Source organism: Solea solea, chromosome 1 (genome assembly GCF_958295425.1).
Source record: "Solea solea chromosome 1, fSolSol10.1, whole genome shotgun sequence".
NCBI lineage: Eukaryota > Metazoa > Chordata > Actinopteri > Pleuronectiformes > Soleidae > Solea > Solea solea.
The window spans coordinates 44,733,651-44,748,136 of record NC_081134.1 but is presented as its reverse complement, the minus strand read 5'-3'; the positions used below and the strand labels follow the sequence as shown (position 1 = coordinate 44,748,136).

Sequence of the window (14,486 nt, the reverse complement as noted above, 5' to 3'; positions counted from 1 at the left end):
GTGGTCATGGGATCGAGGACACATCGAATTTAGTGCTCTACACATCACCAAGGATGGATGAATACCGGGTCCGAACGGTAATGTCATCTTTTTGTCTGTCCACACTGTTATTTTGACAGCGGGGTGGTAGGGTAGTTCAGACAAGACACCATGTTCCATCTTAATCACTCTATTATACAGTAGACCTGTTGCAGGTGGAATTGTTGACTGAAAAGCTCCGGGCTCCTCGGGTGGCAGATGGACCCTGCAGGCTGTGTGCATTCACTTTACTTGATTAGACTTGTCCTTTTGTCCTCAGATCCGTTTCCAATATGTTGACAGTCCTTTGAAGTAGGAAGGTGTAACAAAGCCCGGAGCAGACGATGGGAGAGGTTCTTGCTATGCCATATTAAATGGCATGTCAAAAATAGGACGATATAGATTAAATCCATTTTGAAAGGCTTGGCCTGTCCTGGCTCTGAAAACGCAACTTGGATTCCTTTTACCTCCCTGAATCAGGCATGATCTCATCCAGGGCCATGGATTTTTTAAGTCTGTCCTGAATAGACAACCTTTCAGCAGAGTTCAGCGTGCAGCGGTGAAACAGCCGATATATGATTGGAGTGACGGTTGATTGCGCCTGGACTCGCCCTCAGTGCTTGAAGTCATTTTCCGTGCAGCAGAGCCCCAACTAACATCTTGCAAAACCTTCTTTTTCTGTCTCAAACGACAGAGTTAGTCAGAGACCGTGACACCAGAATATCATTGAAGATGATGTTGGAGGGCTCTGTCCCCTGACCTTTTTTAATGTGGAGAAGTGGTTTGGACCTTGGAGCTAGTAATGGGAGGCTTGTGGGCTCGAATGGAGCGCGGACTCCTGCTGGTGGTGTTCCTGAGGCCAGACTTACATATTACCGCTCTCCACGCTTCTCTACTGTCTCCCACTGTTATATTCCAAGCAGAATGCTGCTGGACCGTTACAAATTGTGTTTAAAGATCACAGCATCTGCTCAGCTAATACATCTTGTAATACTATATAATTTTATGTCTCGAGGTTGATGCCACACCAGTCACATGGTCAGTTTATCCAGACAACCGTACTTGTTCCATGCTCCAGTCTGCTCCTTGAACAGAGAGAACGTTTACAAACAGGCACAGGTATAGTCTGCGCGACAGAACAGATGCATCGTGGGGGTTTAGTACAGTGTTTTTTTTTTGTTTTTCTTTCCATTAGGAATAGTACCAAAATAATTAGTACCTACTGTTTAATTTTTTGACACCCTTCCCCTGTGGTACCAGAGTAAAATGGTTTCTCCCGCCCACCTGCCCCCGGCGCAGCTCTCGATCGTGGGCAGACTGTCCTCGGTGCGCCCCAACCGCGTCGCGTCATCAGGGAGAGGAGCGTAAATCGCCTTGAAACACGGACCAAGTCATTTTTAGGTTTTAATTAACAGATTACGTGCACAATAAGCAGAAATGTTGTGCACTCTGAACGTCTGACAAACCACACACTGACATTTACTCGGCAACGAAAACTCACACACGTCTCGTCATGTTTTCGTCGTCAAACATGAGGTGTGGGAAAAAAGAGCTGCTGGACGTCCTCCATTGTTGTCTTTTCGATGTTGTCGTAAAAGTGCTGTTAACACAAGCCTGACCCAGGGCTTTACCATTCCAAACCATACCGTACTGTCCTGTTCAGTGTTGGCCATGATCACGTGGCCCTTAACACTTGTCTTTGCCACCTCGCTCAGAACGGTCTTCTCATGCATTCTCTGCTTCGATTTTCCTCTTTCCCGTTTGCTTACAAGCAGGAATCATCAGCGCAGTAATTGCTATTTCATGCTGTTGCAGAGACTCTCAAATCCCTTGTCTTTTCATGGTTCCCCCCTGTGCATTTAGTGTCATCAGTCTTTATGTCTGCACACATGCTTTAATCAGATGTTATTTATGTCAATGTGTTTATCAGATGTTGTGTTGCTTTCTTTTCCCCCTTTCCTTTCCTTTCTGTTCTTGTCTTGTCACGATTGAGGCAGCCTGTCCTCCTCTCTAAAATGCCGAATGCGCTGCAGTCTTCAGGCTGCATCTCTTGATGACACATCTGTCTGCTGCGATCTTTCTCCACAGATGGCCTTCTATGACCCTGTTCACACCAGGTATTAACATCTGTCCTGAGTAATCTGATCACAAGTGGACAGCTCCGAGTACAGATGCGAACACACCCAGGACACATGTAGGAATCATTTGAGATCTGATCACTCAGATCACATTCAGGAATGGTCTGAAACACATGTGGACACATTCCTTCAGACGCATAAACACAAATGCATTCTGGGCCACAATGAACGTTCGCCTACTCAGCTGGCGTCCTTTGACTTGATACAGTTTCATAACATGTTTTTACATTTTTCCGGCTTTTGCACGTATGCCACAACACACAGTACCACTTTTTTTTTTTAAATGAATCATCAGAAACGTATATAAAAAGTTAAACAACAAAACAGCAATTCCAAAATTAGGGAAAAGAGGTCAAATCAAGAAATGTTTATTTTCTAGGATTGGTCATCCCACTCTTTTATACACTTCATATTATCAAAATGTAAAAAAGGGTCTCTTCACCTAATGGAATTTGGTCTTACTACCCAGCAGGCTGTATTTTATTTTAACCATTTAGATGAAATCTTTTAGCCATCTGACCCCCTGGACAGGGCAGCAATGGGCAGTGCATTATTTTGAGTCCATATGCTTCACTTAGAAAACATAGATTTTCCCGCCTGTGTGCTCCCTCTCACAGCAATGCACTCTCCAACACACATACTTATATACACTGTGCATGTCAATCATAGTCAACATATTACAAACATTAATGCAGTTGAGCTTCACTGAGATTTCTGGATTGTTTGTTTATTCTGTTGAAACTGAGAAGTTTGGACCTTTTTATACTTTATTTTTTAAGCGTGTCATTTTTTTTATTGCTTTCCCATAGAAAAAAAATAAACAAACATAAAAAGGACAATATCTATCCACAAACAATCTGGATTACCTTGATTCTACAGTCTGTTCCTGCAACATATCAATATTTCAGTTCTCGTTCTTGTGCCTTTTGAATCTACTACAACTTCCTTTCATGGTGTGTTGGTGGCTCAGGCTTGTACATTGTACACTAATAACTTATTATTTCTAGTCATATAACAAAAATACAGCAATAAATTATGTTTTTGGTGTTACAAATGGAACAAAGTGCCAGTACTGAATGCAACGCATTGTTAACACTACCTTTCAGTAACAGTTCCAACATAAAACCTTTTAAAGCCATCGCTGTTCTTCATTAGTAATGCAACAAGTAATCCAACTGTAAAGTTGGCAATGTGCTTCCTGTTTACAGTAGCACATACAAGCCAAATGTCCATGAACGCTCTGTATGTATTTAATGTGAATGGATAACATGTCCAGTAGCTGAAGTGCTCATCTGGATGTAGATCTTTAACAATTTAACATGTTGTTTTGAAATGAAAACGTATTAGTGTGACCGTGAGCCGAAGAAAACGCCCGCGTGTTATCGTGACGCTTTCCCCCCCCAACAGTCTGGTGAGCCTCATGAACATTATATAGGAGGGAGGTCAGTCACTCATTCAGCAACTGGGAGTAAGAGCAGAACCCGATGTTCATTTCCTGCATTTGAAAGTAAATTTTGACCAGACAAATGGACAGTTTGTGGTTTGGCTGTTTTGTTTCCCAGCAGTGGTGCGCGTGTGCCCCTCATGTGGAGGTGTAGGTAAATAGTGCCGCTGTTACGATGTCATCGTAACATTCAAACTCTGTGTTGTTAGATTAGTCTCCGTAATTTCCTCATCTTGGACCACTTGAGAGAAATCCCTGAGGTGGCTGACCTGTGTGAGCGATTCCATGCATATAATGTTTAATGTATTTCATTGTCTGGGATCTGTGTGTGTGTGTGTGTGTGTGTGTGTGTGTGTGTTTTACATAAACGGCATCTGTGGAAAAAAAACACTGTTATTTTCTTTAACCACTGTGGAGGTGTGGGAGTGAGAGGGAAAGTGCTTTTTGGCAGTTTAAGGGGTCACTTCCTCTGTATGGGAAGCGTCGGAGGACCCAGCCTCTCCGGTTTCTCTGAAAACTCTCTTCAGCCAACCTGTGTAGCATCGCGCTGGACTTCAGGACCTCTGATCTGGTCCAGCACTCGCCACAACAGAATGTAGTAGTCCACTACAAAACACTGCCAGGTCTTTTACATGCAGCCGCAGCACGAGAGGGTCTGGAGTCGTCCGGCCAAAACAAATCTTACGAAGCCAGGCCTGAAAGAAGAAGCTGGTCCACCCTTTCGTGGTGCAGAGTTGGCGTAATCATATTTTGCTTTTCTCATTTTGTCTCACACTGTTTGTGCCGGACACGGTTTCTGATGTTACGTATCTATACATATGTCCATACATCTGGCCCAAGATTTATTTCTCTCTTCACTTTTTATAGTGTCTACACACAGTGATTTTACCACCACTGTGGTTGTTGTTTTGGCCGGCTTCCTCGCCCTCTCTCTGCCTCCATTTCTCCTCCTCGCTTGTCCACCCATACAATCTTGCATTTAATTTCAGCTTTGCAGAGTCCTTGTTTAGCTCCTGGCTCCTACGGCTTTTTCTTTTTTCTTTTTTTTTTGTTGTTGTTTGAAACTGGGTTTTCTTCGGGTCGCAGGGTTCAACCTGACACATCGACCCCAGAAGGTGTTTGTTATCAACTCCTCCGTTCGTTCATATCAGGTATCAGAGTTGATGTGTTTTCCATTAATGTGCCATTGGCACTTAGGATACAATGTGTTTAGACCTTTCTAGCATGGACATGGAGAAATAGTTGTCAGAAGGAATAAAGCGTTCAGTCACAGACACTGTAGACAGGAGGGGAGACTTTGCACCTGGGGAGAAAAATTGCTTATGACTCTCACTCTCTCCTTCCCTCACTCGTTCCCTTCATTCCCTCCTACCTGTGTCTCAGCCCTGCCAATAGTAATGACATTACCATATCTTTTCTCCCCCCCACTTTCTGCACCCTTCCTAAACCCCTCACCTCTTCCTCTTGCCTGTCTCTTTAAATAGTTTTTCAAATATATAACGTGAGATGTTCTGTGGGGAGTTTCAGGTTGTAAATGATGGAAGGGCCCAGCACTGCCCTCAGACAGGCTTGTTGTAGCTCATGTGTTACCGTTGATGAGGACCACAGAAGCATCATCGGAAGAATATATACCCTAGACAATATCACACACCAAGCTTGTGTAAAAACCACAGGGGTTGATTTAATAAGACTGCCCCGGTGTGTGTGTTAAACATCTTCCTTTTTCTTTCGTGGCTTTTATTTTCCTTCTGAAGCAGTGAGGCGCTAACACCACACAGAATGTGTACTGTGAGCTGATACAACCTCTGTGTGATGGATTAATCCATCACTAATCCATAACTTTTTTTACCTCTGTTGGATTATGGAGATTTGCTGTTTATGAATGCCCCTGAACTATGAGTGAGACACTGTCTACCATGGTTTCTTTTGCACTTTATTACTGTGGAAATCACACACACATCACTGTATACATTGCTAAATCTTAAACGAGAATGTCGTCTTTTAATATCAAACTATTCTTGGCCTGGTTCCTCCTTATCTGTGTAGAATCCAACATCAGTATCAGTAGGCCTTCACTGATGACCTTACCTTACCTGGTCAAGTAAAGGTTATTAGAGCTGAAACGATTAATCAATACTATCGAAAATCGAAACTATTTTGATAATAGAATAATCAGTTTGATGCTTTTTTCATGATTAAAACCAGATTTCCGATTGTTTAAGCTTCTTAAATGTGACTATTTTCTTCATTTCTTTGCTCTGGAGAACAAAGAAATCATTAAAAGTGAATCATTTTGGTTTGTGGACAAAACAAGACATTTGAGAACATCATCATTTCCAGGTTTGACGAACACCGATCAACATTGTTTAAGGTTTTCTGATATTCTGAACACCGAACGATTAATCAAGAAAATAATCGACAGATTAATCGGTTATGAAAATAATCGTTAGTTGCAGCTCTGAAGGATATTTATGTGATTTCCCAGCAGCAGAGGTGCATGACTTCAGCTAAGTTAGACACGGGTTCTCGTGCAAAGCATCGTGAGCTGCCAGCATACACTTGCTCTCGGCCAGTCAGCCAGCGATGTCAACCATTGTTTTCAATCGATCATTCTCAGCTATGTATTACTCCAGTTACACTCTGGACACACTTTTTTCCCCCCTCCATCTTTCCTCTTGTTCACCGTGTCCTCAGATGAAAGCTACTCTTAGAGAGGAAGCCAAGCCGCTCAAGTTTGTTTTGATGTTTCAGCGACTCCACCGTCAATGTGTTTACATTTTGGTCACATGATCGGTGTTCATTCAAAGGCCTCCGAGCACCGTGCGGTCGTGTCTGAGGAGTTTGAATCTGGGGAGGGTTTTCTGGTGCATTAAGTGAAGAGGTCTTCTCATGCATATAATCCAGCCTCACTGCACCAAACATGGGTCTGACCTTTGACGCAGCTCCTGGTTTAGTGGACGACAGCCCGAACAGAACAGCAAACGAGTATCTGCTGCGACTCGCCGTCAGTTTTGCTCCAGGACTGTTGTGTTTGGAAGGAACCCTGCTTACTTACTGGTTTTGTGCTCTGTCTCCGTCTGAGTTTACCTCCCTTCTGCCTAATCTTCAAACCATCAGCTCCCCAGTCTGTTTCTCTTTAAACTGAATTTGAAATGTACTTTTTAGAAGTAGGGTTAGTAAATCCCAACAGGCCTTGTAGGTTTCAGTGATTTGTTTTTTCTTTTTGGGCAGATTCAGATTTAGCTATAGGTCTGCTGATGTATGCAACAATTCTTTTATTTTTTTCACTGAAAAACTGCTCATTCTATGGTGATCTATTTACAGTATAGACCACATAGGTTTGGATGAGGGTTAGTGTGCTGTTCATGTAAGCTCATGGCATCAGTTGTTACACAGCTAAGCTTCACTCAACTTTGAAGTCAGTACTTTTAAGTGCATACAGGAGGTTTTTTTCACAACACTTTAGTCCCTTTTTAGCCTCTGTGTATAAACCTTCAGTGGGCAGACGCATACCCTCCATGTGTGCTTAGTATACCCCAACTAGGCTATTTCTTTTTAATGTTTTAACTTTGTAATATTGGGTAACCCTTTAGATTAGAGAACACATATTCACCATGCAAATTAGTAACATATTGGCTCTTAATTAGTCATTATTAAGTATGTATTAATGCCTTATTCTGCATTGCCTTATTATACAACCAGTAAGCCATTAACTTAGAGTTTTCCCCTCAATAACTTCAGAATTATTGCTTATTAGTAATAAGTAAGTGTGGATGTTGTTGTATATGAATTACGATCTCTTAGTATGGACTTTATAAGGTGCTAGTATCACAAGAGTAGAAAAAGGAGCCAACTTTACATTAGGGGACATATGTTGGTTAATAAGTGTGAACTACTAGTGAATTAGTCGTGATCAAGAACATATTCTAAGTAACAAAGACTTTATTTAAATCTATTTGGACACTATCAACACTTTTTGTGTTTTGTGTTTTGAACAGACCATATTCATTAGGTGTTATTAAGGGAGAATAACTATTCTTGTGATGCAGAATAAGGCATTAATAAGTACTTAATAATGACTAATTAAAAGCCAATATGTTAATAATTTGCATGGGAATAAGCTAAATAATGGTGCATATGTGTTCCCTAATCTAAAGTGTTACCTAATATTGTCTCCCCTAGTCCAAATTGTATAGTTTGGTAGTGAAATACATTTTGTGTAGGGGATGAGCCTGTACTGTACGATGTGTCTCTCTTAAGTGACATGTATTTGCTATTATTAATTTTTAATAGCACAAAATAATCATTTCTTCAACATTTATTAACCGTTATTACCCTTTATTATGCATCATATGCATGTTGTTGCCTTTTGTGTCTTTCTCTTTTATGTGATCTGGGGTTACATGTTATGTGTTCTTGCACGTCTCCACTTTTATGCACCTGTAAACTTGGAACTGTATAGACATCTATTTCTGTGCATGTGTTTTTGTTGTTGTTGTTGTTGTTGTTGTTGTGTGTACGACTGTGTATGTATGCATTTGTAGTTCCCACACGATACACTGACGCTGTTTCCTCTTCCTCTTCTCCAGGTCTGTATGAGCTGCTGGCGGCTTTGCCCTCTCAGCTGCAGCCTCATGTCAGCTGCCCAGAGGACAACACCTTCCTCCAGAACATGTTTGGGGAGAGGAGCCTCCACTCGTTGATCAAGGTAAAACAAAACAAGTCCTTCATTCTTCTAGAGTTCAATGCTAAGTTTCATTTAGATATTTAGATATCCCTTAACCATATTGATTTTGCCAGGACAGTTGTTGCCAAAGAAGAAAAGAAGTAATTGGGGTTGATATTGGGGTTCTTTGTAAATGGATGATATTAAACATTTCGGACATTTTACTGTACAAAAAGTGGTGGTTCTGTAATAATAACTATTGAATTCAATGCTAATGTCCTCTCATCTCTCCTGTCTACCTTACACATCTTCACAGTCATGTCTTCTTCCTCTCGTGGGACAGGACAAAAACTTAACCCACCCACCCTTTAGCTGACCTATGTGGTTCAAACTAACACACACAATACAATACAATACAATATTAAGTTTATCGTCTACCCATCCAGCTCCTGCTAACGCCCCCTCTGCCAGCGTGATTGGGCTTGTGGTCCATTTACTTCCTGTTAAATGAGAGGATGAGCACACTTGATATCTGTATGTGCTTGCAGACAGACAAGGGTAATGAATGCAACACATTTCGGCTGTCTGCCTTAACTTCATCTTCACTTGGGATTCTCTGCGATCTGCAGCCAAACTCCTTCACAAACTCCCGCATTTGGAAACAGAACATGAGGTTTTTGTTTTTTTTACTGTAAACCAGCTTGTTTTTCAGCTAGTGAAAATCTAACAACTCCTCCAGCTCTTTCTCTGTGATGTAACTGAATTTACTTTATGACACATCTCACCCAAAAATATGTTAGTGCTATATCTGACAGTGTCCCTTATATTTGGACTCAATTTTGAAGGAATGCCCAACATGGTTTCCATGTGCTGGCATGGCATATTTCCACACTGTCTCTCTCCAGCCAGAAAAATGATGTCACAAAGTCAACTGCGCAAAAAAAGAAAGAAGAAATGACATGAATTTCATCCCCTCCCTTTAAATAAATCTTTTTTTGTAAGCATGTTTGTTCAGGATCTAAGGTTTAAAGTGCCAATGTGAGCATGTAAAAGTATCTGAACTATGGTACACCTCAGACGCTGAAGTAAAACCGTAATGTTGGGGCCTGAGGAAACCAGATGGGTTTCATTTGATGCCTGGATTGTTATGGATGGCCAAAGAATAAGGCATATTGAACGTGTATAATGATGGGCAGGGCCGGTGCATGTTTGGGCTCTGGCCCCAAAGAAAACACTGCATAGTGTGGGGCAGACTGAATTAATGCTAATGAAGATGGCATTATATTACTGTGATATTTAGCCAGGAACTATGGGTGGAGTTCCCAGACTTTACCTAGCCCTCTTAACACCTCTGATTATACCTGGGTAATCTTTCAAGACAATATTAAAAGGGTTGAGAGTTTAGTTGCTGTTCAGCACAACTTCATGGCTTTAAGTCGAGAACTTTTTAGCTTGAAATCCATCCGTCATCGACAGTACGTCTTTATTCTCCAAATGACGGTTGCGGGGGCAGATGGGGCCAATCCCAGCTGACATAGGGGCAAAAGGCTGGGGTTCACCCTAGATATGGGAAAGCCATGTTTCCATCATGTTACTATTCGGTTTGGTACAGTACAGTATGGTCTGGACCGGTGAAGACTTTACTTGGTAGGTGGGGGTGTGTCACTCTGGTACCACAAGCGAAAGGGTCGGTTATTTTGGTACTATTCCAAATGGAAGCGCAAAGAGCCGTTCTACTCTGTGGAAACATGGCTATAGAGACAATGGTCAATTTAGAGTGTCCAGTTAACCTCTTCCCATAACCCCCCCCCCCCCCCCCCCCCCCCCCACACACACACTCACGCACACACAAGGAGAACATGCTAACTCTTGTTCTGACTATGTCATGCACCCGGGTCTTTTTGCTGCAAGGCCCACCATGCCGCCCTGTAGCCCATTTTTGCTTGAAATAGTTCCAAGTAAGTAGAAACCTTTTCTGGGTGGAAGCTGATCATGAAAGTGAAGCTCTGGATTTTCAAGTTACTTGTCTTTGCAGTGAGTCACGTCTCAGAAAATGGAAACTGCCCCCACTTTATACTGCAATGAACTAGTTCTTATAGATCAGGCATATCACTCGTATGCTCCCTGAATGCCACCCATTAGAGGAACTCCAGGCACATCCAGCCGGGAGGAGAGCCCAGGGCAGACCTCACTCCTCAGAGAAGAAGGTATTAGAAGTCTCATTTGGCCTAGAAAGGCCTTTGTGGTTTCTAAGATGGAGCTGGAGGGAATAAGAGAGAGGGAGTGTTTGGGTTACTTTGGAAAGTTTGCAGATGGATGGATGGATTGATGGATTGGCTTCTACAAGATATAAATGCCAGCCATACTATTGGCAAAAATGCTTGTACTTCTTGGACGTAGTTTACCGTCTCCATAGTCATTATCAAGAGCTGACCATCAACCAGGCGTTAACCAGGGTTAAATGCCACAAAATGCTTAATTGTCATGAACGGCTTAAAGGCCTTTGAGTGGCTCTCACATGATCAAGTTCAAGCACATTTCAGTGCAAATTGGTTCAAACGTATCAGTGAAGATTTAAGCTCATGAAGCTCAATTCTTTATTGGAACTGTTATAACATCAAAGAGCCAAATTGTTTATTCTCCAAAATAAGCCCATCCCACCTATTTCCTTTCTCTTTTAAAAGGAGAGAAACTGAGCTGCTTTTAGCGTCTATTTTTGTTAATGTAGAGGCATAAGTGGAAACTGCTTCAGTCCAGACAAGCAGAACTATATGTTTCCTCTGCTTTCTACTTGGTACTGAGACATGAGCCAGCCTGTCAGCTACTGAGCCAAGTGGACAGACATGCAGGCTTTGACTTATACAGAAGTACAGAACAATCATCTCGTCTTACAGCGGAGGTCAGCGTTCAGGACGCAGCATTCAGGTGAACATGGATAATGTCGGATAACCGAATAACTGTCCCTTTCCTCTCAAGACCCGTGCACCACCAATTCAGAAATCAGAAATCAGAAAAAGCTTTATTGCCAAGTACGATTTTACACATACAAGGAAAGTTTTATTTGCCACTTTTAGTCCACAAGGCTGTGAATGAGATACTTTGGGATAAAGGCTCAACAGTAGAGAGAAAACACACACACATCATGTTAATCTGACAGGCTTCACAATTTAGGTCTTCCATATGGAAACACTTAGGCCTCCCCTGGTTAATTACGGACGATCAGTTACTGGTCAGTCTGTCTAAAGGGTGAAAGGGGAACCAAAGGAGGTGTCGGAGATGGAAAAATACTACAAAAAAGAAGAAGAGGAGGAGAGACCCACACAAAGACTTGAACTTAAGTCCTGTCTCTCCTCACCTGCCCTCTCAAGATGGTTGGGACAGCCCCCCCACGTCCCACACATAACCCGATTATGTCACAGAGATGAAACAAACGTCTTCTAATGTCGTCTTTCAGCAGGGCCTCATAGGCTCTCCTCGTCTCGCAGACGTTATTGGAGCTGACGTGAAATGGGAACGTTGGCGTGTATAATAGAGATAGCATAGCTAAAACGATGCAGGCAATTTGCCTCTTTTCAATTAGAGCGACTTACTCTAAATTCCACTCGACTCACTCTTCCACTGCCAAGTTTCCACTGCTGAAAAAGCCACAGGAAATATAATACAATATTCAATTTCCACCTGCATCAGGTGAGGCTCTCTTTTAAAACCAAGTTTCTGTCAGCAGGCCTTTAGCCAGTCGCTATGATCCCTAATTTTGTGGTCAGTCAGTTTACTTTTAAATCTGCTTCTGTTCATTGCTAATAGACTTGGCACCTGCATTGTTACACAGCAATATTATTGTGGGTTTCCCTGCAGTTTGCTTTTCACTGCTTCAGGCTTTTAATGACATGTTAAAGTTGCCACTTTCACCCAAGTGGAAAGTCTCAGTTATTTTTGATGAACAAGCTCATTTACTGACAGACTGGACTGTATTTCTTTGAGTACAAGGCTCGGTTTCCCATGAATACCTGGATCGAGCTGTAGGTGTAGCCCTCCAAGTTTCATGACTCACCTTGTTGTGTCCAACAACTCTGCTCCATGAAAGAAACCCTAGACTTGCCCTTTGGGCACATTCCTTATTCTTTCCACACCTCAAAACATACCTTGCTCCTGGTCCCTATTATTAAGAAAAATCATAAAAAGGAAATTGTTCTAAACCGCTCACCCTGCTGAAATAGCTCTGTGAGTTGTTTAAGCCCCACACCCTTTATGTAGAAATAAAACTTACTTAATCATCTCTGGTACAGGACTTAGTGTGCAAACCTATATCACCCCAGAGATCCACTCGCACTCTCTGTGGTCAGCACGTCCTGTGGTCACCTCGCAGGTCTGCATTTGTTATTTCAGGGAAAGGGAACCTTCACAGGGACACGAGCAAATATCAGCTGGTTACTTTGGAGATGCTTCTATCCTGAACAAGACGCAATCATTTCTTTTTAATATTAATCTAGCAACTGAACTTGTCAATTCCATATTTTAAGTGAAAAATAGTGGAGATTGTTAATACAAGAATTGTGAGCAGGATTTGGTTCACCATGTCGTTTTTTGCCCCGAAAATATACTTTTTCTTGACACATGTTGGGTGGTAATTTATGATTTGAAAACCTCACATAAAATCCAAAATAAATCTTGGTCCTTGCTGTGTTTTGTGTGGTTTTCAAAAAGGTTGATGAGTGACTGTTGCATGAAATAAAAAGATAAACAAACGAACCAGGGACATAATGCTCAAGGCGTGCACGCCCATGTGGCATGCACCCTAACCATCGGCTCTTGGTTTGTCCCAAACAAGCACCTTTCAATTGAGTCAGATGAATAGACATAAAATGAAGAAAAAAAAGAAAAGATTGGGATTGGGAACGGATAAAGAAAGAGGTCAGTAACATTCATGCATTGCAACTTCTGTTGTTGTTTATGTGTTTTGTGCTAAGCCAAAAATGCTATTTAAATCTATGAAATCCCTATTACTATTCCCATTTTGGTAGCTGTCTCTGCTTTAGATTACAGGACAACCCCCTGAACATATGATAACACTAGTTAGCCAGTGTGATATCTTTTTTTAATTATTTTTTACTTTATTATCTGTATTTGTCACTAATAGATCACGAGTACTAATTGCCATTTGCTGCACGTTATCTAGAGAACAAAGACGGAGGGGAACCAAACACAACAACAAGTCCCATGGTCCTACGCTGCTTTCTGACCTCATGAGAGTAGGTCTTTTGTTATTGTTTTGATTGAGTAACCCGAGCTACAGAAATGATATTCTGTGTATTTAAAACTCATTGACTTGAATCACGAGGAGCAGGACAGTTAAAAAGAGGAACGGCCTACAGAGCCACCAGCCCTCATTCCATCAGTCAAACTTTTTGTGCGGTAATCAAGGGAAATCTCTGGATTGAGCCAGAAAACACTTTTCCAGGTCACTTTGGTTGACCCAATTCTTTATTATTTAAAAAAAAGGACTAAAAGTGGAACCAGAAGGTCTATACAATACAAAGCCAATCTTAATTGGACTTGGAGTATACAGTAGGACCCATACACAAAATATGGAAAATGAGATTCAGGATGCCATGCAGGGTATCTTTGGTCTGGGAACTGCAGACCAAACACAGGGAACACAGGCTTTTAAAGATTGTCTGAATAAATTTGTAAGTTTAATTTGACAACCCAAAAAATACTCATCAAAATAACCGTAGTGATGACACCAACACCAACAAATGAGCGCAGGGACCAGACCTTTGCAGGAGTTGTGTGGTTTTTTTTGTATGGAAACTTTGCTCAACAACCTGATAGTATTTTATTTGTAGATTTGTCTGTAAAAAGGAGCACAACAATTTGCCGAAAATCACATCTTCAAATTGTTTTATTTATTCTAGCAATTCAAATCAAAGATATTAAATTTTGCATGCTTTACACATCAGTATTTGGCTTTAATTAGTATTTACTTAGTAAGTATTGAATTAATCAACCAACTGCTTGCTCTTAACAGCTACTCCTTGATGATACTGGGTAGATGGTAGTTTTTAACAGGGTAATGTCTAGATCACAGCACTGGTCAGCTGTACTGTCTGCAGACTGATGGAGAATAGTCCTGTCACTTGCAGTAATTGTTCACAAACCACAGCACGTTGTCCTGGATCTTTTGCTACAGCCAAGAATTCCCAAATTGACTTGCTGTGAC

The 14,486-nt window shown here is 41.6% G+C and overlaps 1 protein-coding gene across 4 annotated transcripts in view; it reads left to right on the top strand.

The window, feature by feature from the left end:
- mpp7a (MAGUK p55 scaffold protein 7a) overlaps positions 1-14,486 on the top strand; it is a 124,358-nt gene that overhangs the window by 36,791 nt on the left and 73,081 nt on the right. For all 4 annotated transcript variants that reach the window (XM_058629148.1, XM_058629130.1, XM_058629157.1 and 1 more), the window contains exon 3: positions 8,190-8,308. In XM_058629148.1, coding sequence (XP_058485131.1) covers positions 8,190-8,308 — 119 coding nt within the window. The remainder of the gene's footprint in view (positions 1-8,189; positions 8,309-14,486) is intronic.